General features: G+C 42.2%; 1 protein-coding gene and 1 long non-coding RNA gene across 6 annotated transcripts in view; one reads left to right on the top strand and one right to left on the bottom strand.

The window, feature by feature from the left end:
- EPHA5 (EPH receptor A5) overlaps positions 1-25,825 on the top strand; it is a 671,051-nt gene that overhangs the window by 540,560 nt on the left and 104,666 nt on the right. For all 4 annotated transcript variants that reach the window (XM_073542503.1, XM_073542522.1, XM_073542495.1 and 1 more), the window contains exon 8: positions 281-386. In XM_073542503.1, the coding sequence (XP_073398604.1) occupies positions 281-386 (106 nt within the window). The remainder of the gene's footprint in view (positions 1-280; positions 387-25,825) is intronic.
- Positions 1-25,825, bottom strand: part of LOC141047431 (uncharacterized) — a 250,589-nt gene that overhangs the window by 190,741 nt on the left and 34,023 nt on the right. The gene's annotated exons all lie outside the window — the stretch shown is intronic.

Below are 25,825 nucleotides of genomic sequence, written 5' to 3'. Positions count from 1 at the left end.
AGATGGACTTCTCAGAGTGCAATATCAATATAGCGATGCTGTTTCTAGCCAAACATTTTTTGGGTGTTTTGAGGCACAACTGGAATGTCACAAAAAATTTCACTGCTCAAAAAATTGCAACATTACAATGGTAGGAAAATTTGCCCACTTCAGATTGACTTCTTAAACTGCAATATCAATATAGCAATGCTATTTATAACCAAACAATTACAATTGCTTTTGTAACAATTGAACTTTGTATGACTAAACCATATTCCCTGTATTCTGTCTATCTTCTCAGCCTTTGCCGCAACTGGGGACCAGAGTCAGATTCCTCTTATAGCTGTGTCGGTAACTGTCGGAATTATTCTTCTGGCTGGAATGGTTGGTTTTCTTCTCAGTGGAAGGTGAGTGGGATCATATTGATGCTTTGAAAACATATTGTTTACATTTTATGTACACTCAATTCAAACTGTACAATTAAATGTATTTTATTTTCAAGTTGATATTTTACAGAGTAAACACTTTAAAACTGTTATGTAAAAATAGCATGCATGGTTTTATTATAGATACGAGGAAAAACCTGAGAAGGTTTCAGTTAGTTAAAATGTAAAAACAAGACTTGTAGTGTAAAGCATTAGTAAGTTTCTCTGGCAGGACTCAGTGCCTTTGCTTTCTTTTCATATAATTTCCCATGTTTGTACAAGGCATTGATTTCTTCACTTGAACCACTCTCTTGACAACCCAAGAAAATTAGTGAACTGGAGTTCATTGCCTGTGAGGAATGAGCTAAAATTCCTCTGGAAGCTGCAAGAAGCTTGTGTCTGGCTATGCATCATGTTTGCAGCAGGTCATAACAGGTAAAGGTGCTCTACTAAGTGTTAAAGACACTTGTCATGAAAAAGTTCAATAGTTCTGAGACTGCAGCTGTCAGTAAAAGTGGAATATTATGTTGAATTTGGAGAAACCACCTGTTATATTAGTTGTGTTGAGTCATTTAAGTTGCTTGTTTAATTGGATTCATAATATGCATTCATGACATTTCTTGGATCTTTTTGTGCTTTTGGGGTTCATTCCTGGTTTATTTCTGTAAGCCCTGGGTGAGGCTGTCACCTGCCTTCTCACACTGGTGTCATCTGTTCTGGTATTGCTGTTGCATTCCTATTGTTCTGTTCAGTTAAAGGGAATCTGTCACCCCTTTTTGATATGAGCTGCCGGCACCGATATCAGGGGCTTATCTACAGCATTCTGTAATGTTGTAGTTAAGCCCTCGATGTAACCTGAAAGATAAGAAAAAGGAGTTAGATTATACTCACCGGGGGGGCGGTCCGGTCTTGGTCTGATGGGTGTTGCGGTCCGGCGCCTCCCATCTTCATACGATGCCATCCTCTTCTTTCCTTCCTGTCGTGGCTCCGGACCTCTACCGGAGCATGCGCACAGCAGGACACTGCTGTGCCCTCAACAGGGCAGAGCAGTGCGCCTGCGCAGGAGTCACGACAGGAAGGAAAGAAGAGGACGGCGACACCCATCGGACCGAACGCCGGGGTGAGTATAACCTAACCCTTTTTTCTTATCTTTCAGGTTACATCAGGGGCTTATCTACAGCATTACAGAATGCTGTAGATAAGCCCCTGATGTCAGTGCCGGAAGCTCATATTTGAAAAAAGGGGTGACAGATTCCCTTAAATCGTCTGCAAAGACTTTCAGCCATTTCAGGGATATTTGCCTAATGTTATATGGTTTATTTCATTCATCTATCATATAAAGGTAATATGGTTTAGTATGTGTTGTACATTGCTACCATCTACTGGCTATTGCTATGATATGTTGTTCATGTATTATTACTGTGTTTTCCCATAGTACCTCTCTCTCTACATCTCCTCCTACCTTGTTTCCTCACATCTTTTCTGCTGCTCAGTGCCATCTTGCAGCATGTGCATCAGGACTGAAGAGAGGATTCTCCGGTTACCTCTACCCTCCACCCTAAATATGCTACCTCATTTCCATCCCTTCATCTTCCCTCACATCCTATCTCATCTCACCAAGATACTGTGCATAGAAGTGGTTAAAGATGATCACCGCATCGTCTTTCCCGGATCAACTACATGCAGCTGGTCAAGCATAGGAGGGAATGATAGCGAGTAACATTATCTGCCATTGCTTGTCCAGAGATCCCTGCTCACATCCCTCAGACACCACTCACACACATGCCTCTGTGGAAGAATACCTATCACAGCTTGTTTCCTGACAATTCTTTTTCTGCTGATTGTGTACCTTTAATGCCCCCCTTGTTCTGACACCACTACCTTGACTTCTTTCGCCTGGTTCACTCCAGCTCTTCCATAGACACAATTCAGTGGATCCCATTGTAAGATCAGATTCCTGTACAGGTATTAAAAAGAGAGGCATGGTTTCTCTGGAATCTGCCAGATGCCAATACTGTCCAAGGCAGCCTATTTGAGCCTAATAACTCTATAAGACATTACAGGTTTATTGTAAACAGCAGAAAGTTAGTACATTTTGATAATAAATCTAATATGCAATAGAGGTTGATTAATTTTTATTGCCAGTGTACATAAAGTGTTTCATTGCAAACATCCTTGGAGTCTTTAAAATATGCAATGTTGCACTACAGTGAACAAATAACTATTTACTTGATTTGAATTTCAGGAATAGATTTTGTCGATTCACACGTAAAACATGTATTTTAATGATTTCCAGAAATTCAGCCATGCTTATTAGGACAAAAAATAATTTCACATCCAATTTGGATTGTTTTGTAAGGTCTGACATTTTCAGTAAACTGAATTTCATCAACACAAATACCCATTATTATTCTATTTTACTTTTTAAGCTATGTGTATTATACTATCGACTCCATAATACATTGAGGTTTCCTATTAAATTGCTGTCACCTAGTTTTTCTACCAAAATAACAGGATTATTTATTAACTCAGACCTTGCGAAATTTACCTTTACAAGGGTCAAATGAGCAGTATTGACAATCCCTCTAGATGGTGAATTTGTCTTTCCAGAAAGTTTCCAGTAATTATCTGGATAATTGGGGCCAGAACAAGACAAAATAGAGATGTATTTGCATAAATTGCAACTATTAGGCCTTGACTTGCTGTAAATCACAGACTTTAATGATTGAAATCTAATTGCATACTCACAAATAGAAAATTAATTTTTATATATCTCTTCTTTGCCATTGATTATTCAGTTAATATTTTGTTTAGGGATACCGAAATCGCTGAAAATTAAATAATGTTTATTACTAATATAAGCAGCATAACAGAAGTGCTATATTTCTATATAATCTTTCAAGCATACATTTAACCTATTACTTGATTGACCTATCCAAAAAACAAAGGTGTACCCGCATAGATGCGACTCTTATGTGAACCTTGATGAAAGATCTTCCACTTAACATTTATCCAGGATGCTCTTCTTCATTTTTTTTATTTTACTCATTTAGTGCCATTAACCCCTTCATGACCAATGATGCCACATAGACGTCATGAAAACTGGTGCCAATCTGACCAGTGACGCCTATGTGGCATCATGACTTTAAAGCCCCCCTGCGGGTCGGGTGACCTAGGTCACTGAAAGGTCACCCAACCCGCAGATACAGGGGGCTTTGTTCTTCACCATAGGGGGCATGGCTTCACCCCCACATGACTACGATCGCTCTGATTGGCTGTTAAAAGTGAAACAGCTAATCAGAGCAATAGTAATATTTCATCAATGAAAATTGATGAAATATTACAATCCAGCCATGTCTGACGCTGCTGTAGCATCGGACATGGCTGGTGACAGCGATCCGACCCCCCAACCATTAACGGGGGCGATCTGCCCCCCGCCATTGAATGACAGCGGCAATGTGCCGCTGCTGTCATCATCTCCCCCCCGCCTTCCCTACGCTCCTCCCGGCTTCTGATCGCCCCCCCTCCCACCCCCCGGTACTCACCGAGTGCCATTATGGCTCCCAGTCCCGGACCATGGACGCCGCCATATTGGAAAATGGCGGGCGCATGCGTAGTGCGCCCGCAGCTGCATTTTCCATTCATTCATTTTGATCACTGTGATAAACTCTCACAGTGATCAAAATAGAATGAAAAGTAAATAAACCCCCCATTTATCACCCCCATAGGCAGGATCAACTAATAAAATAAAGAAATTATTTTTATTTTTCCATTAGGGTTAGGGTTAGGGTTGGAAAGAGGGTTAGGCTTAGGGTTGGAAAGAGGGTTAGGGTTGGAAAGAGGGTTAGGGTTAGGGTTGGAAAGAGGGTTAGGGTTGGAAAGAGGGTTAAGGTTGGAATTAGGGTTAGGGTTATGGTTGGAATTAGGGTTAGGGTTGGAATTAGGGTTAGAATTAGGGTTAGGGTTGGAATTAGGGTTAGGGTTGGAATTAGGGTTAGGCTTGAGGTTAGGGTTATGGTTAGGGTTGGGATTAGGGTTAGGGGTGTGTTGGGGTTAGGTTTATGGTTAGGGTTGGGATTAGGGTTAGGGATGTGTTGAAGTTAGGGCTGTGGTTAGGGGTGTGTTGGGGTTAGGGTTGAAGATAGAATTGTGGGGTTTCCACTGTTTAGGCACATCAGGGGGTCTCCAAATGCAACATGGTGCAACCATTGATTCCAGCCAATTTTGCGTTCAAAAAGTTAAACGGTGCTCCCTCCCTTCCAAGCCCCGACGTGTGCCCAAACAGTGGTTTACCCCAACATATGGGGTATCAGCGTACTCAGAAAAAACTGCACAACAACTTTGGGGGTCAAATTTCTCCTGGTACCCTTGGGAAAATAAAAAATTGGGGGCTAAAAAAATATTTTTGTGGAAATGTTTTTTATTTATTTATTTTCACGTCTCTGCATTATAAACTTCTGTGAAGCACTTGGGGGTTCAAATTGCTCATCAGGCATCTAGATAAGTTCCTTGGGAGGTCTAGTTTCCAAAATGGGGTCACTTGTGGGGGGTTTCTGTTGTTTAGGCACATCAGGGGCTCTGCAAATGTAACGACGACTGCAGACCATTCCATCAAAGTCTGCATTTCAAAACGTCACTACTTCCATTCCGAGCCCTTACGTGTGCCCAAACAATGGTTCCCCCATATATGGGGCACCAGCGTATTCAGGACAAACTGTACAACAACTTTTGGGGTCTAATTTATCCTGCTACCCTTGTGAAAAAAAAAATTGCTGGCTAAAAATCATTTTTTTTGAGGAAAAAAATTTTTTTTTTATTTTAACGGCTCTGCGTTATAAACTTCTGTGAAGTGCTTGGGGGTTCAAGGTGCTCACCACACATCTAGATAAGTTCCTTGGGGGGTCTAGTTTCCAAAATGGGGTCACTTGTGGGGGGGGTTCCACAGTTTAGGTACATCAGGGGCTCTGCAAATGTAACATGATGCCCACAGACCATTCCATCAAAGTCAGCATCTCAAAATGTCACTACTAGAGTTGAGCGATACCGTCCGATACTTCAAAGTATCGTATCGGATGGTATCGGCCGATCTTTAAAAAAAGTATCGGTATCGCCGATTCCGATACCGGAAGTCCCATTCAAGTCTATGGGACTTCCGGTATCGGAATAAGAAAAACCCTTTCCTGCCCTTGTACAGCCTCTCTGGGGTCTGTACGGGCCTTTCGGGGGGCTGTGCCGGCCTGCCAGGGGGTCTGTGCAGGCTCCGGTGGTCTGTGCCGGCCTGCCGGTGGTCTGTGCAGGCTCCGGGGGGCTGTGCCGGCCTGCCGGGGGGCTGTGCCGGCCTGCCGGGGGGCTGTGCAGGCTCCGGGGGGCTGTGCCGGCCTGCCGGGGGGCTGTGCCGGCCTGCCGGGGGGCTGTGCAGGCTCCGGGGGTCTGTGCAGGCATCGTCCGATGGGACTACAAGTCCCATCGGGCGATGCCTGCTACCATGACAGTGATTGACACATTAGCCAATGATGGGACAGTAGTAGTCCCATCATCCGGCTAATGTGTTAAATGTAAAAAAAAAAAAAAATTACATGCTACATACATACAACATGCATACTACATACATGCTACATTCATACTACATACTACATACATGCTACATTCATACTACATAAATACTACATGCAACATACATACTACATATATACTACATGCATGCTACATACATACTGCATGCTACATACATACCACATATATACTACATACATACTACATGCATGCTACATGCTACATACATAACACATATATACTACATGCATGCTACATACATACTACATGCTACATACTACATATATACTACATGCATGCTACATACTACATGCTACATACATACTACATATATACTACATGCATGCTACATACATACTGCATGCTACATGCATGCTACATACATACTACATACATACTACATGCTACATACATACTACATATATACTACATACATACTACATACATACTACATGCATGCTACATGCATGCTACATACATACCACATACATAACACATATATACTACATGCATGCTACATACATACTACATGCTACATACATACCATATACATACTACATGCATGCTACATACATACTACATGCATGCTACATACATACTACATATATACTACATGCATGCTACATACATACTACATGCTACATACATACTACATATATACTACATGCATGCTACATACTACATGCTACATACATACTACATATATACTACATGCATGCTACATACATACTACATGCATGCTACATACATACTACATGCTACATACATACCACATACATACTACATATATACTACATGCATGCTACATACATACTGCATGCTACATGCATGCTACATACATACTACATGCTACATACATACCACATATATACTACATACATACAATACATTCATACAATACATACATAGACATACAGTACATATAACATAGAGTAACATACTTACCAATACTTGTCACATTGTTCCCCGAAGCCATTGTCTTTTCCGGAATAAATATTAACATAACAAACCACAAAAATACTCACCCACGATCCGAAGCAGTCCACGAGTGTGTCCCACGACGATCTTGGGTAGAGAACTGCAGCATCAGCTGTTGCTGCCGTTCTCTACGGGCTGCAGGAATCCAATGACGGAAGGTAGGTATCCTTCCGCACTGTATTCCTCCGCCACTTAAAAAAAAAAAAGTCCCTAGTCTCACTTTATGCCATTGCTGTGTGGGAAATTCCCACGCAGCAATGGCATAAAGTGAGACTAGGGACTTTTTTTTTTTTAAGTGGCGGAGGAATACAGTGCGGAAGGATACCTACCTTCCGTCATTTGATTCCTGCAGCCCGTAGAGAACGGCAGCATCATCTGATGCTGCAGTTCTCTACCCAAGATCGTCGTGGGACACACTCGTGGACTGCTTCGGATCGTGGGTGAGTATTTTTGTGGTTTGTTATGTTAATATTTATTCCGGAAAAGACAATGGCTTCGGGGAACAATGTGACAAGTATTGGTAAGTATGTTACTCTATGTTATATGTACTGTATGTCTATGTATGTATTGTATGAATGTATTGTATGTATGTAGTATATATGTGGTATGTATGTAGCATGTAGTATGTATGTAGTATGTATGTAGCATGCATGTAGCATGTAGTATGTATGTAGCATGCATGTAGTATATATGTAGTATGTATGTAGCATGCATGTAGTATATATGTAGCATGTATGTAGCATGTATGTGGTATGTATGTAGCATGTAGTATGTATGTAGCATGCATGTAGTATATATGTAGTATGTATGTAGCATGTAGTATGTATGTAGCATGCATGTAGTATATATGTAGTATGTATGTAGCATGTAGTATGTATGTAGTATGTATGTAGTATGTATGTGGTATGTATGTAGCATGTAGTATGTATGTAGCATGCATGTAGTATATATGTAGTATGTATGTAGCATGTAGTATGTATGTAGTATGTATGTAGTATGTATGTGGTATGTATGTAGCATGTAGTATGTATGTAGCATGCATGTAGTATATATGTAGTATGTATGTAGCATGTAGTATGTATGTAGTATGTATGTGGTATGTATGTAGCATGTAGTATGTATGTAGCATGCATGTAGTATATATGTAGTATGTAGTATGTATGTAGTATGTATGTGGTATGTATGTAGCATGTAGTATGTATGTAGCATGCATGTAGCATGCATGTAGTATGTATGTAGCATGCATGTAGTATGTATGTAGCATGCATGTAGTATGTATGTAGTATGTATGTAGTATGTATGTAGCATGCAGTATGTATGTAGCATGTATGTAGTATGTATGTAGTATATATGTAGTATGTATGTAGCATGTAGTATGTATGTAGCATGCATGTAGTATATATGTAGTATGTATGTAGCATGCATGTAGTATGTATGTAGTATGTATGTAGTATGTATGTAGCATGCAGTATGTATGTAGCATGTATGTAGTATGTATGTAGTATATATGTAGTATGTATGTAGCATGCATGTAGTATGTATGTAGCATGTAGTATGTATGTAGCATGCATGTAGTATGTATGTAGCATGTATGTAGTATGTATGTAGCATGTATGTATTATGTATGTAGCATGTAGTATGTATGTAGCATGCATGTAGTATGTATGTAGTATTTTTTTTTTTTTTTTTTTAACATTTAACACATTAGCCGGATGATGGGACTACTACTGTCCCATCATTGGCTAATGTGTCAATCACTGTCATGGTAGCAGGCATCGCCCGATGGGACTTGTAGTCCCATCGGACGATGCTTGCACAGACCCCCGGACATCAGCACAGCCCCTCGGCAGGCCGGCACAGCCCCCCGGCAGGCTGGTACAGACCCCCACAGGGTGCACAGACCACCGGCAGGCCGGCACAGCCCCCCGGCAGGCCGGTACAGACCCCGGGCAGTCCACACAGCCCCCCGGCAGGCCGGCACAGCCCCCCGGCAGGCCGGCAGAGACCCCCGGAAGGCCCGAAATGACGGCGCATCATGATGCGCACACACCGCGCATCATGATGACGTCAGGCCGTCAATCAACTGAACTTCCGATTCCGATGCCGAATTCCGATATTGAAAAAATATCGGAAGTCGGTATCGGAATTCCGATACAGCAAGTATCGGCCGATACCCGATACTTGCGGTATCGGAATGCTCAACACTAGTCACTACTTCCCTTCCGAGCCCTGACGTGTGCCCAAACAGTGGTTCCCCCCACATATGGGGTACCAGCGTACTCAGGACAAACTGGACAACAACTTTGGGGGTCTAATTTATCCTGGTACCCTTGTGAAAATAAAAAATTGCACACTAAAAAATAATTTTTTGAGGAAAAAAAATATTTTTTATTTTCACGGCTCTGCGTTATAAACTTTTGTGAAGCACTTAGGGGTTCAAAGTGCTCACTATGCATCTAGATAAGTTCTTTAGGGAGTCTAGTTTCCAAAATGGGGTCATTTGTAGGGGAGCTCCAATGTTTAGGCACACAGGGGCTCTCCAAACACGACATGGTGTCCACTAACGATTATAAGTAATTTGCATTTCAAAAAGTCAAATGGCGCTCCTTCCCTTCTGAGCCCTGCCGTGTGCCCAAACAGTGGTTCCCCCCACATATGGGGTACCAGCGTACTCAGGACAAACTGGACAACAACTTTTGTGGTCCAATTTCACCTGTTAGCCTTGTGAAAATTAAAAATAGTGTGCTAAAAATCATTTTTGAGGGAAAAAAATTATTTTTTATTTTCACTGCTCTGTGTTATAAACTTTTGTGAAGCACTTGGGGGTTCAAAGTGCTCACTACACATCTAGATAAGTTCCTTAGGGGGTCTAGTTTCCAAAATGGGGTCACTTGTGGGGGAACTCCAATGTTTAGGTACACAGGGGTCTCCAAACGCGACATGGTGTCCCATAACGATTGGAGCTAATTTTCCATTCAAAAAGTCAAATGGTGCTCCTTCCCTTCTGGACCCTGCCGTGCGCTCAAACAGTGGTTTATGACCACATATGAGGTATCGGTGTACTCAGGATAAATTGTTCAACAAATTTTAGGATCCATTTTATGGATGAAAATGAAAAAACTGAGGCTAAAAGAAAATTTTTGTGAAAAAAAGTGCTTTTTTTTTTACAGATCAATTTGTGAAGTACCTGGGGGTTCAAAGTGATCACTATGTATCTAGATAAGTTCCTTGGGGGGTCTAGTTTCCAAAATGGGGTCACTTGTGGAGGAGCTCCAATGTTTATGCACACAGGGGCTCTCCAAACGTGACATGGCAACCGCTAAATATTCCAGCATATTTTCCATTCAAAAAGTCAAATGGTGTTCCTGACCTTCTGAGCCCTGCCGTGCGCCCAAACAGTGGTTTATGACCACATATGAGGTATTGGTGTACTCAGGAGAAATTGCCCAACAAATTTTAGGATCCATTTTATCCTGTTGCCCATGAGAAAATGAAAAAATTGATGCTAAAAGAACATTTTTGTTGGAAAAATTAAAATGTCCATTTTTTCTTTCCACGTTGCTTTAGTTCCTGTGAAACACCTGAGGGGTTAATAATCTTCTTGAATATAGTTTTGAGTAGCTTGAGGGGTGCAGTTTTTAGAATGGTGTCACTTTTGGGTATTTTCTGCCATATAGACCCCTCAAAGTGACTTCAAATGTGAGGTGGTCCCTAAAAAAAATGATTTTGTAAATTTTAATGTTAAAATGAGAAATCGCTGGTCAACTTTTGACCCTTATTACTTCCTAAAAAAAAAAAAATATTTTGTTTCCAAAATTGTGCTGATGTAAAGTAGACATGTGGGAAATGTTATTTAGTAAGTATTTTGTGTCATATAACTCTCTGGTTTAACAGAATAAGAATTCAAAATGTGAAAATTGCAAAATTTTCTAAATTTTCACCAAATTTCTGATTTTTTCACAAACAAACGCAAAAATTATCGACCTAAATTTACCAATAACATGAAGCCCAATATGTCGCAAAAAAACAGTCTCAGAATCGCTAGGATCCGTTGAAGCGTTCCTGAGTTATTACCTCATAAAGGGACACTGGTCAGAATTGCAAAAAATAGCCTGGTCATTAAGGTCAAAATAGGCTTGGTCATGAAGGGGTTAATTTCACAACATTTTACAGACACCATCATCCCTGTTCCCATTGGGACTCACAATCTAAATTACCTCTCAGTATGTTTTTGGAATGTGGGATGAAAGAGGAGCAGCAGGAGGAAACCTACAAAACACAGAGAGAATGTATGAACTCTTTGCAGATAATGTCCTTAGTGGGAGGGATTTTAACCCAGGACCCCAGCATTGTAAGGCCACAATGCTATTCCACCATGCTGCCCCTTTGGATAAGTGATAAATATTTATTTATTATGCTTTGTTATATAGCGTCATCATATTCCAAAGCACTTTACAGACATCATCACTGTCCTCATTGGGGCTCACAATCAGTTTGTCTCTGGAGAATGGAAAATGGAAGGAAACTGGAGTATACAGAGGAAAAGCTCTGTGCTGTTTCAGTTTATTCTGATAGACTTTCAGCCATTCATGGACATTTATGTAATGGTATATACTTAGTTTATCATCTATTGTATTTGTTATACTTTGCTGCCATCTACTGGCCATTGCTGTATTACACTGTAATATTTTGTTATGGTACTTTCCCATAATACCTCTCTGTCTATAGCTCCTCCTATCTTTTTCATTCTGTTTCCTGTTATTGTACTCCGGGCCATCTTGTAACACACATGCGCTGCAGAGCTGGAGAAAGGATTCTCTTGTTACCTCCAACCTGGAGCTCCTATCATCTCTAATCTGGTGCTTCTATAACAGCTCTAACCTACAGTCCTCACTCCTACCTCATCTCCATTTCTTCATCTTCCTTGACATCTCATCTCATCAAGGTACTGTAAATAAAGCCTGTTGAATTCATCACTGCATCATCCTTCCGGACCACCACACGCCGCTGATAGGGATTGGGAGCACAGGCTGGCGAGTAACACTATCCGCAATTGTTTATATAGAGATTCGTGATCACATCCCTCCGACACATCTCATCCACTTATATTGGTGGCAGAATAGTAACAAGAGACCTAAGTCTACAGTTGTCTGTGTGTATATGCATTGTCTGCTAGCAAGTCTTAACCGTCCACCATCTTAGCTAAAACATGTCCTCAAAAGGCACCGTGGACCCATCTGCAAGTGACGCACATCAGGTTCCTGACACCATAGATGCTGCAGGAGCAGAGTCCGCACTTACTGCAGAGCAAGATGTACGACCCAAACGTGTAACCAGGCCGACACAGAAGGCCAGAGAGAACTTTGAGATTACTAGAGACGAGTTCCATGATAACCTAGAACATTTATGGGGCAGAGTTGATCACTATTTAGCAGCTCTTCCACGCTCTCACAGTGACGCCGCTGATTTAACTGAAAAATTGAAGTGTTTATCTGCCGCCTATGATAGCTACCAGAGACTGTCTGCAAGGTACATCACATTCCTGAGTAACTGTGACATGGAAGACGCCCCAGCAGAACTAGCTGAAAGGGAAACTCTTCTCCAAGAAAAAACCTCATTAGTACGAGATGCCTAGGATAAAGCAGAACTCCGCATCGCTCACCTCCAAGAAGCCAGGTCACATCGCATAACATCGACCAAAATCACATTTTCGTCTTCCAGATCATCTCACTCCAGGAAGTCAACATTGTCCGACAAGATACTGGAGATCCGTGCGGCTGCAGAGGACGCTAGAGTAAAAAGCTCATTTGCTAAGAGGGAGGCTGAAGTGGAAGTAGAAGCCCAAATGGAAGTTAAAAGAAATGAGATGGAGGCTCAAAGAAACAAAATGGAAGCTCAAAGGAAATTAGAAATACTCCAAGCAGAAAGGGAAGAAACAACAGCCCTTGCTAAACTGAAGGTTCTGGAACAAGCATTGGGACAAGAAGATAATTCGGATTGTCTTAATCCAGGAGAAATGGAGGACTCAGCAGATCGCACTTCTAACTACGTGCTAAGACATTTAACATCTGCACCAGCACCACCTCCAGTTTCTAACATGGATGCGTCCGCAAGTCAAGAAATGTCGCCACCTACTGCCGACAAGGTAACTTCCACCACTAACTCACAATTTAGGCCACAGCCAGCAGAACCTATAGAGACTAATCCGCAGTTTAACCCTTATGCCGCATCATTTCATTCTGATTTGTCGCAGTCATATAAGCCAGACAACTTACATCCCCTAAGGATACCACAAGTTCATCCTGCAACAATGACCGGGAGATCGGACATGTCTGACTTCGCCAGTTACATGATTCGCCAAGAGTTAATAAACATTAGTCTCTCGAAGTTTGATGATCGTGCTGAGAATTATAGAGCCTGGAGATCGACCTTTCAAGCATTGATCCAAGACATTAATCTCACTGGCAAAGAACAACTGGATTTGCTTGTTAACTGGTTAGGCCCTGAATCAGCAGAGCGCATAAAGACAATAAGGGCAGTTCATGTGGACTATTCAGTTGCAGGTCTTATTGCAGCCTGGGAGAGACTGGAACAAACCTACAGCAGCTCAGAAGCCATAGAATGTGCATTATTTAAAAGACTGCAAACTTTCCCAAAGATAACTAACAAGGACAATAGAAAAGTTCAAGATCTGAGCGACCTGCTAAAGGAAATAGAATTGGCAAAATTAGACCCACGTCGCTCAGGACTGAGCTACCTAGATACTGCTCATGGCGTTAATCCAATAGTGTCCAAGTTGCCACACAGCATGCAGGATAAATGGGCAGACCATGGCTCACGGTATAAAAGGCAGCATGATGTGTCCTTTCCCCCCTTTTCACATTTTTCCAGGTTCATCAGTGACCAAGCTCGGAAGATGAATGATCCCAGCTTCGACTTCACTGAGCCTACTCCACCAGCATCATCATCATCTACAAGGTATAATAACATTGCCAAACGTGGAGATTCAAGGAACACAGTATCCGTGAGAAAGACTGACATTCCACTTACTACACCTGCCTTCACTAAAACAAATAATGTTGCTCCTAAAGTCATGGACAGTAACCATATGTGCCCTATCCACAAAAGGCCTCACCCACTTAAAGAATGTCGTGGATTCAGAGCAAGGACTTTGCAGGAGCGTAAAGATACCCTCAAAGAGCTTGGGATATGTTATAAGAGTTGCGCCTCCTCAGACCACCTCGCTAAGGACTGTAAGGCCGCCATTAAGTGCACTGAATGCAGCAGTGATAAACACGTCACAGCCTTGCATCCCACGCCAGCTCCTTACAACTCGCAACCTTTCGCGACATCCAATCCTGCTCAAAAGCATGGCGGGGATCCACAAGTTCCTGATTCAACTGCAACTGCTGTTTCTTCCTCATGTATTGAGGTATGTGGAGAAGGGACTGTTCCTAAATGCTGTGCCAAGGTATGTCTGGTTCAGGTCTATCCAGAAGGACAACCTGACAAGGCCTCCAAAATGTATGCCATAATACATGAGCAAAGTACCCGATCTCTAGCAAGGCCCAAATTCTTTGAGAACTTTAACATAATGGGACAAACGACTCCATACACCCTCAACACCTGCTCTGGTCGTATTGAGACTTCTGGCAGGAGAGCCTCTGGGTACATAGTCTCTTCAATCAAGGGAAACGAGCATATTCCCTTGCCAACCCTAATTGATTGTGACCAGATACCTGATAACAGGGAGGAGATTCCCACTCCAGAAGCCACGCTTCATCATCACCACTTGAGGCACCTGACTAAGGAAATCCCTCCTCTGGACATGAATGTTGATATTCACGTCCGACTCGGGAGGGACATTCTGAAGGTCCACAAGGTGCGCCAACAATGTAACGGCCCAGATGATGCTCCATACGCCCAAAGACTCGACCTAGGCTGGGTAATCGTGGGCGATGTATGTTTGGATAGGAGTCACAAGGCATCCAAAGTCAACGCCTGTAAAATGTATGTGCTCCAAAATGGTCGCGCAACTCACTTTAAGCCATGCCCTCATCACTACGAAGTGAAAGAAAGTTTCTCTGATTGCATCCAAGAGCCTGACATCATTCCTACTCCCTACAGTGATGACTTAGGGAGAACAGTGTTTCACACAACAAAAGATGACAACAAAGTCACCTTTTCCATAGAAGACAAGGAGTTTCTTAAAATGATGGACAGTGGATTCTTCAAAAACTAATCTGACCGCTGGGTTGCTCCCTTACCCTTCAAGGCTTCAAGGACCAAGCTTCCTAACAACACAGAACAGGCCTTATCTAGATTCATCTCGTTGCAGAGAACATTGAGGAGCAAGCCTGAAATGAAGGAACATTTCATAGCCTTTATGGACAAGATATTTTGCAATGACCATGCAGAGCCAGCTCCACCATTGCAAGCTGATGAAGAATGCTGGTATCTACCTTCCTTTGGAATATATCATCCAAGAAAGCTGAAATAAATCAGAGTGGTGTTCGATTCAAACGCCAAACATGACGGCGTCTCTCTGAATGACGTTCTCCTCACTGGTCCGAACCTGACTAATAACCTGGTGGGAGTGCTCATGAGATCCAGAAAGGAACCGGTCGCCATTACCGCCGACATCGAACAAATGTTCCATTGTTTCGTCGTGCAACAAGATCACAGAAATTATCTCTGTTTTCTATGGCACCGAGACAATGACACCAACAAGGAAATGGTCGAATACCGCATGAAGGTGCACGTGTTCGGAAACAGTCCTTCTCCTGCAGTCCCTACATACGGCCTGCGTAGGACCGCCGCCGATGGTGCAGCAGAGTTCAGGAAGGATGCCCAACAGTTCATTGAAAAGGACTTCTATGTGGACGACGGTCTTAAATCCCTGCCCACAGAGGAAGAAGCCATAGATCTGATCAAACGGACACAAGGTATGCTTTCTAAAGCTCATTTAAGGTTGCATAAAATTGCCTCCAATAGTGCTGTTGTCATGAAGGCCTTTCACCCTAATGATCATGCCGCAGAATTTAGGGACTTGAATCTAGGCCCAGACAATCCACCAGTACAGTGAAGCCTAGGCCTGAGGTGGAACTTGCTAAAGGACTCCTTCAGCTTTCAGGTTAGTGGTGTGGAAAAACCATTTACTAAGCGCGGGGTTCTGTCAGTGGTGAACAGTCTATATGATCCACTTGGGTTTGTCGCACCCCTGACTATACAAGGCAAGCTCCTGCTGAGACAACTCTGAGTGAATTAAGGACTGGGATGTACCACTCCCTGCGGACCAACAACTAAGGTGGAAGTCATGGAGAGAATCTCTTTGCGCCTTGGAAAAGATCCACATACCACGTTGTTACACTCCAGCATCCCTAGCTACGAGTCAAAGGAAAAAGATTCATGTATTCGCTGATGCTTCCACTGAAGCTATTGCTGCTGTCGCTTACTTGAAGGTTGTAGACTCTAACAATGCAGCCCATGTTGGATTTCTGTTTGGAAAGGCTAAACTGGCTCCTAAACCTGAGCACACCATACCCAGACTTGAGCTCTGTGGGGCTGTACTAGCCATAGAGATTGCAGACTTCATACAGAGCGAACTATCTATTCACGTGGATAACACAAAATTCTACATAGACAGTAAGGTAGTTCTGGGTTACATATATAACCAGACGAAATGCTTCTACGTCTATGTCAGTAACCACGTGGAAAGGATCAGGAAATCCTCTCAGCCCCAGCAATGGCAGCATGTCCCATCCCATCTTAACCCTGTGGACCTTGCTACAAGATCAGTGTCTATTGATGCCTTTGCAAGCTCTTCTTGGTTAACAAGACCAGGGTAAACACTCCCAATTCGAGACTGTTGATATGTGAAATCCAAGGATTTCAGATGGGGAGTGTGCTCTTTCAGTTTATTCTGATAGACTTTCAGCCATACATGGACATTTATGTAATGGTATATACTTAGTTTATCATCTATTGTATTTGTTATAATTTGCTGCCATCTACTGCCATCTACTGTATTACACTGTAATATTTTGTTATGGTACTTTCCCATAATACCTCTCTGTCTATAGCTCCTCCTATCTTTTTCATTCTGTTTCCTGTTTTTGTACTCCGGGCCATCTTATAACACACATGCGCTGCAGAGCTGGAGAAAGGATTCTCTTGTTACCTCCAACCTGGAGCTCCTATCATCTCTAATCTGGTGCTTCTATAACAGCTCTATCCTACAGTCCACACTCCTACCTCATCTCCATTTCTTCATCTTCCTTGACATCTCATCTCATCAAGGTACTGTAAATGAAGCCTGTTGAATTCATCACTGCATCATTCTTCTGGACCACCACGTGCCGCTGATAGGGATTGGGAGCACAGGCTGGCGAGTAACGCTATCCACAATTGTTTATATAGAGATTCGTGATCACATCCCTCAGACACATCTCATCCACGTATATCGGTGGCAGAATAAGCTCCTTGAATATGTTGTCTTTGGTGGTATTTGAACCCAGGACCCCAGTGTTGCAAAGAAACAATGCTAACCACTTAGCCACCGTACTGCCCAAAGATAGCCAAGTTATAAATCAGTGAGGATCTGACTTTTGGAATCTAAACTGTTCGATCAAAAGAGCACTTTTTAGAATGGAGCGGTAGTGCACATGCATGAATGCTGCTCCATTTATTCTCTATGGGCTGCTGACAAAAGCTCTGCAGCTCCATAGGAAATTTATAGAGTCATGGTCAAGCATGTGCACTGAGACCCATGGTGTTAAAAGTGCCCTGACAAAGATAAAAGTGGCCATTTGTTGATTGTTGCAGGTCCCAGCAGTTGGACCCCCATCAATTTATAAGTTATCACCTATGCTTTAGACAAACTGTTTAAGGAAATCTTTTGAAAAATAAAGAGGTATTCTATTGAACAGCAGTTAGAACTTCTGACTTCATTGTTTAGTCGCATGTAATAAAAAGATGGACCGTAAGACTTAGACATGTGGTTTCTAGGCAACCCAAAGGTAGAAAATGCAGAACTCTTTGCCGAGCAAAGCTAATTTATGAGTAGGTCATGGACAGGCTCTCTGATCCTCATGGTAGTCTACTTATAGTTTTAATATTTGCATTAGCATTTAGGTTGATTTAGTATAAATCCAAATGAATAATTTAGTTTTCGCACAATGGTTGACATACAGATGTGACATCAGTAATATTCTGGACTGGCAGGGAACATTAACCATCTAAAGTGGAGCTTTTATAATGTTTTACAGAACACTGAATTTCACTTGATTTTTATAAAAGCTCATTCACACGTCAGTGTGATGAACCCGCACCTCGCCACTCTACCTGACGTCACTATTGCGTGAGTAGTATCACATAATGTGGTCTCCCCACTTCCACCAACGTGACGTCCCGCACCCCCTGGGGACCATAAGTTTAGTGTGAAGGATGACACTGGAGAGATCACGCAGAATCCCACTGCTGCCACCACAATGTGAAGGACCTGCACCTTACCACCCATCTGACATCCCTATTATGTCAGATGGATCACATAATGCGGTCTCCCCACTATCACCAATGTGACGTACCGCAACCCATGGGGACACCTAAGGTCATCTTGGTACAGTGTTACACAGACACCCACAGTCCATATGGGCTCAGGGAGACATGAGGAATGAGAGGATGTGGCCCACGCAGTAAATGATGTGGCAACACACTCACTCACAAACCTGACAGGCCCCTTTCACTAGCACCAATGAAATAGAGCGCTGAAAGCTCAGCATGACTATGTTGAGAAATTTTCACCGCACACTCATAAGTTTAATGCAAATGTTTTTAATTTTAATAGTTGCTCAAGATAATTGCAAGTGGCGGACAAGGTATAAATAGAAGCAACTTAACGTTTCGACCCACTCCTGGGCCGAGATCACATAATCACTCTAAGGGAAGGGGGAACAAAAACAGATTGTCATTGCACAAATGCACAGTAGAAGGTATATACATTAATCATACAATATTTATAATATACAAAAAAGACAGAGATTCCTGGTGGGAAATACTATGACAAAAATGCAGTCTATGTGATGAGACAGCATCCTGTATATTGGTCAGGTGCTAGAAATATGTGTTGCTTCCTCATTTCATTTGGGTACCTTAATGGAAATGTCCATTGACAATAAATATTTAGTGAATAATGTGTGCAAAAAATATGCAAGACCATAGAGAATAATAGATGTATTGAAGTGAAGCAAGGTTGAAACCCCCATATGGAAAGGTGTGACTAAATGAGGGGAAGGTGGCGGGGTGGAGTATGGATGCAAAAGTACTATGTACTGTATAGAGTCCAGATAGCATATGGAGATCCCTGAAGTGATAAGTGTATGATAGATTCCTGGAAAGTGGAAAATAGGGCATGATTTGTCTGTGAGATCAACAAGTAAGAAGGGGTAAAGCACTCATAATGTAATTATCTTGGTAGTAAAGGCTGTCGGGGCACTCCCGTGCCTCCTGTGTGCATGTCTCCTGGGTGTGGAGCAGTCCCATGGGACTCTTACATGATGCAGACTGGATGGTCATGGGGGTGGACCTATGGAGCCAGCTGTTACACATGTTTAATGGAGGAGTGGCACTGTGAAAACAGTAACATAGGTGGAGGATGGAAGGGGTAATGATTTGATGCATTGCGCACCATGTGACCTGTAGGCATTAAGATTGGGGATGTGGTGTGGGGAGCTGTTGTAAAGGGATCACGTGGTGATTCGTCACTCACCATGTGACCTGTGGTCATGGAGACCAGGAACATGGTGTGGTGCAGTGTTGTCATCCCAGGGACTTGTGTGTGTTAGAGGAGGTAACCTGGTGACACGTCGCACACCATGTGACCCATTGTTGGGATGAGTAGTGTACTTACAAGACTAAAATTGTCACATGAGCATGTCAGCCTGTCATGTTGGTGGTGTACCATAGAGCAGTGGGACGGAATAAAGGGAATGGGACTTGCTAATGGGTTCTGACTATCAAGAAGGGAAAGTAAGGAAAGGACTGGGGGAGCGCGATGCTGGGGAGGATTGGATCAGATGGTGGTATACATAAGGCTAAAAGTGTAAAAAAAAATAGGAGGAGGGGAGTTGTTAGATGAACATACTGGGTATTACAAAAGGGGAATAGGACATGACACAAATGGGAATAGGTATGGGAAAAGGAGAGGAGGTCAGCTATAGGAGGCAGGGAACTCTTAATGGGTTGGACACCGATGGTGGGGTGTGGAAAAGGGAAGAGGATGAAGGGTTTCTCCTGTCTGCCTGCTTTAATGGTTCTGTAACGGAAAAGAGTAGGTTATTAATTTATAAAATTGATTATGAATATCAGATCAGTAGGACTCATGTTTTCATTGTTTATAACAAAAGATCAAGCTCTTGATTAAGGCCCAGTAGTGCCAAAGCTTGGAGCTTATGGATCCAGTAGGATTCCCTCCACTTGAATAGTATAATGTGGTTACCCCCTCTACGTGGCCTACGTGTGATACTTGTGTCGAGCTGTGCAGAAATGTGCAGGTAGCCAAGTTTTGTCACATCGGATCATAGATTTATAACTGGCTATATGGTCAATGACATGTTGTACAGTTTCACCCACATAAAGAAGCCCACACAGGCACTTGATGACATAGATAAACTGGATTTGCATTTTTAGAATCCCTTGATTGGGAATTAGTGCCCTGTTCTAGTGTGATGAACTTTGCTGGAGTTTACAACATCGGATCCAGCCAGGCCCCTGCTACACGTTAAGCTTTGCTATCTGGTTTCTACTGGCTGTTCTATGTATCCCCATACAACTGGATGCTAGAATGGGTTGAGAGCCAGGTGGGCGTTCACCATAGTCTAGGGATCTCAGAAATATACACGGCGGCTAGGACGTATAGTATCTCCACAACTCCTAATGGATTAATAGCTGACTCAATAAAGCAGTTTAGACCACATGGTATCCACATGACAAACAAGCCTTTTGTTCTGAGCTTATCTGGCTTAAGGTGTGAGATCTGTTAATTACATTATTTTGACTCTTAACCCCCTGCTGCTGCTAGCTGCACACTAAATGGGGTCTAGGTGTTCTGTTACAGCTGCACATTTTCAGGAGAATTGTAAGCTGTCAATAAATACCCCCATCCTTCACAGTCAGCTTGGTACAGTTTTACACAGACACCCCCTGTTCACACAGGCCTTGGGAGGCAGGAGGAGTTAGAGGATGTGGCCCCTACATTCACTGAAGTGGCACTGTGACACCCCAGAGTCTGGTTGTCACAGTGACATTAACTCCCTCTAATGGGTAAAGTCATGCTTGGAGGCAGAAAGGGACCCCCATGCCAGGTAACACAGATTAAAAATCACAATTCCTGCTGCAGGTCAGAAAAGGGAGCTGCCTTATAAATTCTAGCCAGCAGAGGGGGTTGGTGAGTCAGCTAGAAATCAGCTGAGGGAGTTGTCATGGAAACGAAGCAGCTGTGAGCTGTGAGGAGAAAGGACAGTTTAAATGTGAGGATGTGAGGTAATGAGTGAAGAGGGAAAGGACAAGAGCAGAGACTAAGAGACTCTAGGGAAGCTAAAATACTGCATATAGCAGACCCCTGAGTGAAGCGCTAATAAAGAGAAAAGGGACATCAGAGTCTTAGGCTGACAGGAGCAGTACGCCCTGATAGCCGAGTCTGAAAGTACAGGGGATTGTAAATTCCTGTGCACATTGAACACCTGAGGGCACGTCAGCGGGTAAGGAGCCCGGGGCTGATGGTGAAAAGGAAGGTACCCGTGGAATAGGCTCATGCTGACAGCCATACAGGTTAGTGAAACCATCCCGAATAGAGGGTTGCAGCATGGTTATATACAGCGGAGACCCACACACAAAGCACAGAAAGGAAGGTCCTAAATCCCCACCTGGCAAGGTGGATCCCCTGAATGCCTCCAGGCGAGCCAGACTTATTCCATCTCCTGTATGTGGAACTCCAGACTGCAACCTATTTCCAGTAAAAAGTAAAGAAACTGCATCTCTCTGTGTCTTTCTCTCATTTATCTGCACCCCAACGTTTACAGCCACTTTACTTATTTAACATCTTTGCCCTGGGACTACAGCCCTACCTGTGGAGACTACAACATCATAGCTGCGCCCAACATCCATCCCAGAGAAGCAACACCGCAGCGCTGCTCACCTCTGACTAGAATACCACAGGTGGCGTCACGTATTTCACCATCTAATAACTTTATTTTCATTTTTACCTCATAAATACCATACAACTTTCCCATATTTTATTACTGGACGCCTCTGGGCCACGGACCGGGACGCCACCGTGACACTGCCCCCCATGGAAGGCGACGGGCCCGGTACCGAGTACCCCAAGCACCACTTTCACTCACATCCTTGACAGGCTGATTGGCCCCTTTTACTAGAATTAGTGAAACAGCATCTGTCAGCCAGGTATGACTGCCACCAGTTCCTCATTAGATATAAGCCTGGTCCCTTTAATGGGATTATATTGAGCCTTTAAATCAGCCCTGGTTATACATATGTGAAGATCACATATGCAAATACAATAGTGGTAAGACAAAATATATAAGCAGATGGATCATGTCAATTACTCGGTTGATATTCGACTGTGTGGGCTGCAGGGGCATGGGATGTCATCTGGTTCTTAGATCCATCATGATTTCTCGACATGGCCTCCACTTTTGAAGTGACCCTCAAGTATAATAGAGAGAGAGGCCACATGGCCTTGCACTAGTTTGTCATGCTGATTAACAGTGGAAAGCAGGCTGTCAATCATCATTGATGCTAGTAGTCCTGCCCTGTCATCAGGAAGAGATGCTTCTTTGTTGAGAGGAAGTAGCTGAATCTCTAGCAGCAGTGATTAATGAAGGCACCGGATACAACAGACAGTCCCATATATCCCTTTAACATAGAGCTAAATTAACATATATTACCATATACAATGATATTTTTTTCTATATAATTTATTCCATACCTTTGTTGCTTCTCTCCATGTGCTAAATACGGAATGAAGAACAGAAATCCCTCTCTGCTGTGTACTGGGCTGTGCATGGGACCATAGCAGCTAGCCTCCTCCCAATTCCTCAGATATAAAGTTTCCAGATTGGAAAAATGGTGAAAACACAGAACACATGTCATATCATGGCCAAAATTAATGTTAATCCTCTTGTGCACATACAGGATGGCTAATTACAAAGAGTTAAAACTATAGTTAGTAGTTACCCATGATTAGTAGCTACAAATGGTTTAGCTTGCACAATGAACAATATTTTTGTCAATTCTTGATGTCTATCAGAAAACAACACAAAAAATTTAGATCTCTGGCTTTATCAAAACAAATTTGTCTGCATACATCTGTATATCTGTATACGTCTCCTGATATTATCAACATTTGGATGCATTTTGAACAGGTAGCTGAAGACTAAAGAATAAAGCTCAGAGTCTGTATTACCAAAAATGAGCACAAAAGAATTATGAATACAAAAGAAATGCTAACCGAAAAATATTAATTTTGTCCACATTTGCCATAAATAATAATGATACGTTTGAGATAGGATTAGAAAAATATATTTTCAATCATTAATCAGTAGTAATTTCGCTAGTTTTTAAGGCAGAGATATTATTATTCCCATTCCATTAGTAAAGGCTGGATTTTGGGACTGAAGCCACCAACTGTGGCTCAAACCACCACGCATCTGTTTTCCAGCAATCCTGCATTTACATGCCAGACGTTACAGGGCATAATTTGTTCACTAAGTGACAAATTTATAGCCTGTTTATCTGATCAGTAAATTTAGTACATCTGGAGGCTCTATGGTAGATAATGTTTCATGGACAGGTTTCCTGCCATGCATTATTAGTGAAGCTGAACTATTGCTGGGATGCCAACATAAACCTGCAATAGCCTTATAGTATTACACAGTGCATCATGTTGAGACATATTTTTATGACACATTGGGGGTTTTCACGACTTCATTTTGTATGTTAATATGACATGCTGCTGTATATATTTATAGACCTCTAGAGAAATTCAGAATGAAAAATAAGCTGCCTTTATCACCTTTTTAATCTCACTTTAGATAATATACTATGAGCCATTTAGCGATAACAAAGCCCTTTTTACAACCTTGGCAATCTGTGACTTGTGTAAGAATTCTCTAGATTTTTGTCTACTTCTGTATTTTAGACTAGTTATGATTGAAAGAAAATACAATACTGTGCAAAAGGTTTTAGGAAGAAGTGGAAAAAATGTTGCAAAATAACAATGCTTAAAAATAAGTAATGTTAAAAGTTTATTTTTGTCAATTAGCAAAAGGCAAAGTAAATGAACAAAAGAGAAATCTAAATCAAATCAGCATTTGGGGTGCCGTAAAATCAAAATAATGTGAGGAAGGGGAAAAATGAAAAATCATCAGCTCACCAGTGAAGGAGGAAAGCCCGATAGGGCACAATGCACAGATACTTACAAGCAGGTTCTTGAGTTGAATATACATGAGAAAAGGATGTTCATCCAGCAGCCTCTATGTGAGGTTCAAGAGTATGGCATTCCACTCCTTTGACAACTTCTGATTATTAATGTATGAGAATGTATTTTACGGTACTGTATTTTATTGATATCCTCCTGTGGCTGAAGTTCCTGTTTAGTTGGGTATCACAGGGTTAATTGTAGGGCCGTCCCATAGTGGAGAGGAGGATTGGGAATCACCAGGCTAGTTGCATAGAAAGTTGTAGTTAGTTAAGAAACAAAAGTGGAAGAAATAAGGACATCCTCTGGTTAAGGTGATCTTCACTTGGTGTGTGTGTGTGTGTGTGTGTGTGTGTGTGTGAAGAGAGTAGAAAAGCAGATAGAGAAGAAGCATCTAAGAAGAACTCCATTGGTAGCAGTGGAATGCTCATAGCAGGTGATTTGGAGAAGGGGGCTACAGTTCTAAACTTTGTTAGGGTACCTAAGGGTCTCTGGGGAATGGAAGAAAGATTAAAGCTTCCTTACTTGTGCAGCTGAAAATGTTTGTTGAGGTCATGCCACTGTATTGTAACCAAGGGAAAGACATTTGAATCTCCTACTGTGCTTTCTGTGTTAATCAAACTGTCAGTAAGAGGAGTTTGGTTTTAAGGACTGGTGTGGTTTCCCATTCATGGGGTCATGAGGAATTGGAGTCATGGAATGCGTGGCAGACTAGAAGAGCTGTGAGATGTCCATTACGGTAACCTGTCCACACACAGATACTGAAAATGAACCCTGTTTTCCTGTAGCGGGTTGAGCTGTGGAAAACAAGTCCCTCATCCGTGAATCCTGCCCTGGGCCCCTATACAACCTAATCAAAGCAGAAAAATCTAAAACTTTACATTTATTGGGATAAACATTACAAAACTGGGAAAAATTAAAATCATTGCAGTAGGCGCACATATGTCTGGTCTACACATTTTGAGGATTTTCGACTATCATGATTAAAAGCATTTTGTTTTGGCATGGAACAAGTAGACCAGATGTCAAGGAGCCTACTGTCATGATTTTAATATTTCCCAGTTTTTAATGTTTATCCAAATAAATGTGAAGTTTTAGATTTTTTCATTTTGACCCAGTGGATGCTGAATAAACACCCTTTTCCGGTGCGGGGAAATGCCAACAGTTGATCTGAAAAATTGAAATATTTGACTTTAAAAGTGAACCAATTATTGTTATCAGATTGATCAGAGCATGATCAGAGTGGGGTCTGAGTGTCATCTATTTTTCTTGCATGTGGAGAGAAAAAAATTTCCCCATCGTCTCCTCTCTGACAGTCTCTGATAACCGAATTTCAGTCGGAAGTAATTGACTTGCATAGATGTCATAGACAGGCATTGCCGATTTTGATCTGATC

Source organism: Dendrobates tinctorius, unplaced genomic scaffold (genome assembly GCF_039654945.1).
Source record: "Dendrobates tinctorius isolate UK_male_01 unplaced genomic scaffold, ASM3965494v1 ptg000011l, whole genome shotgun sequence".
Classification (NCBI taxonomy): domain Eukaryota; kingdom Metazoa; phylum Chordata; class Amphibia; order Anura; family Dendrobatidae; genus Dendrobates; species Dendrobates tinctorius.
Note: the sequence above shows the minus strand (reverse complement) of the source record. Positions and strands in the feature narration are given on the sequence as shown.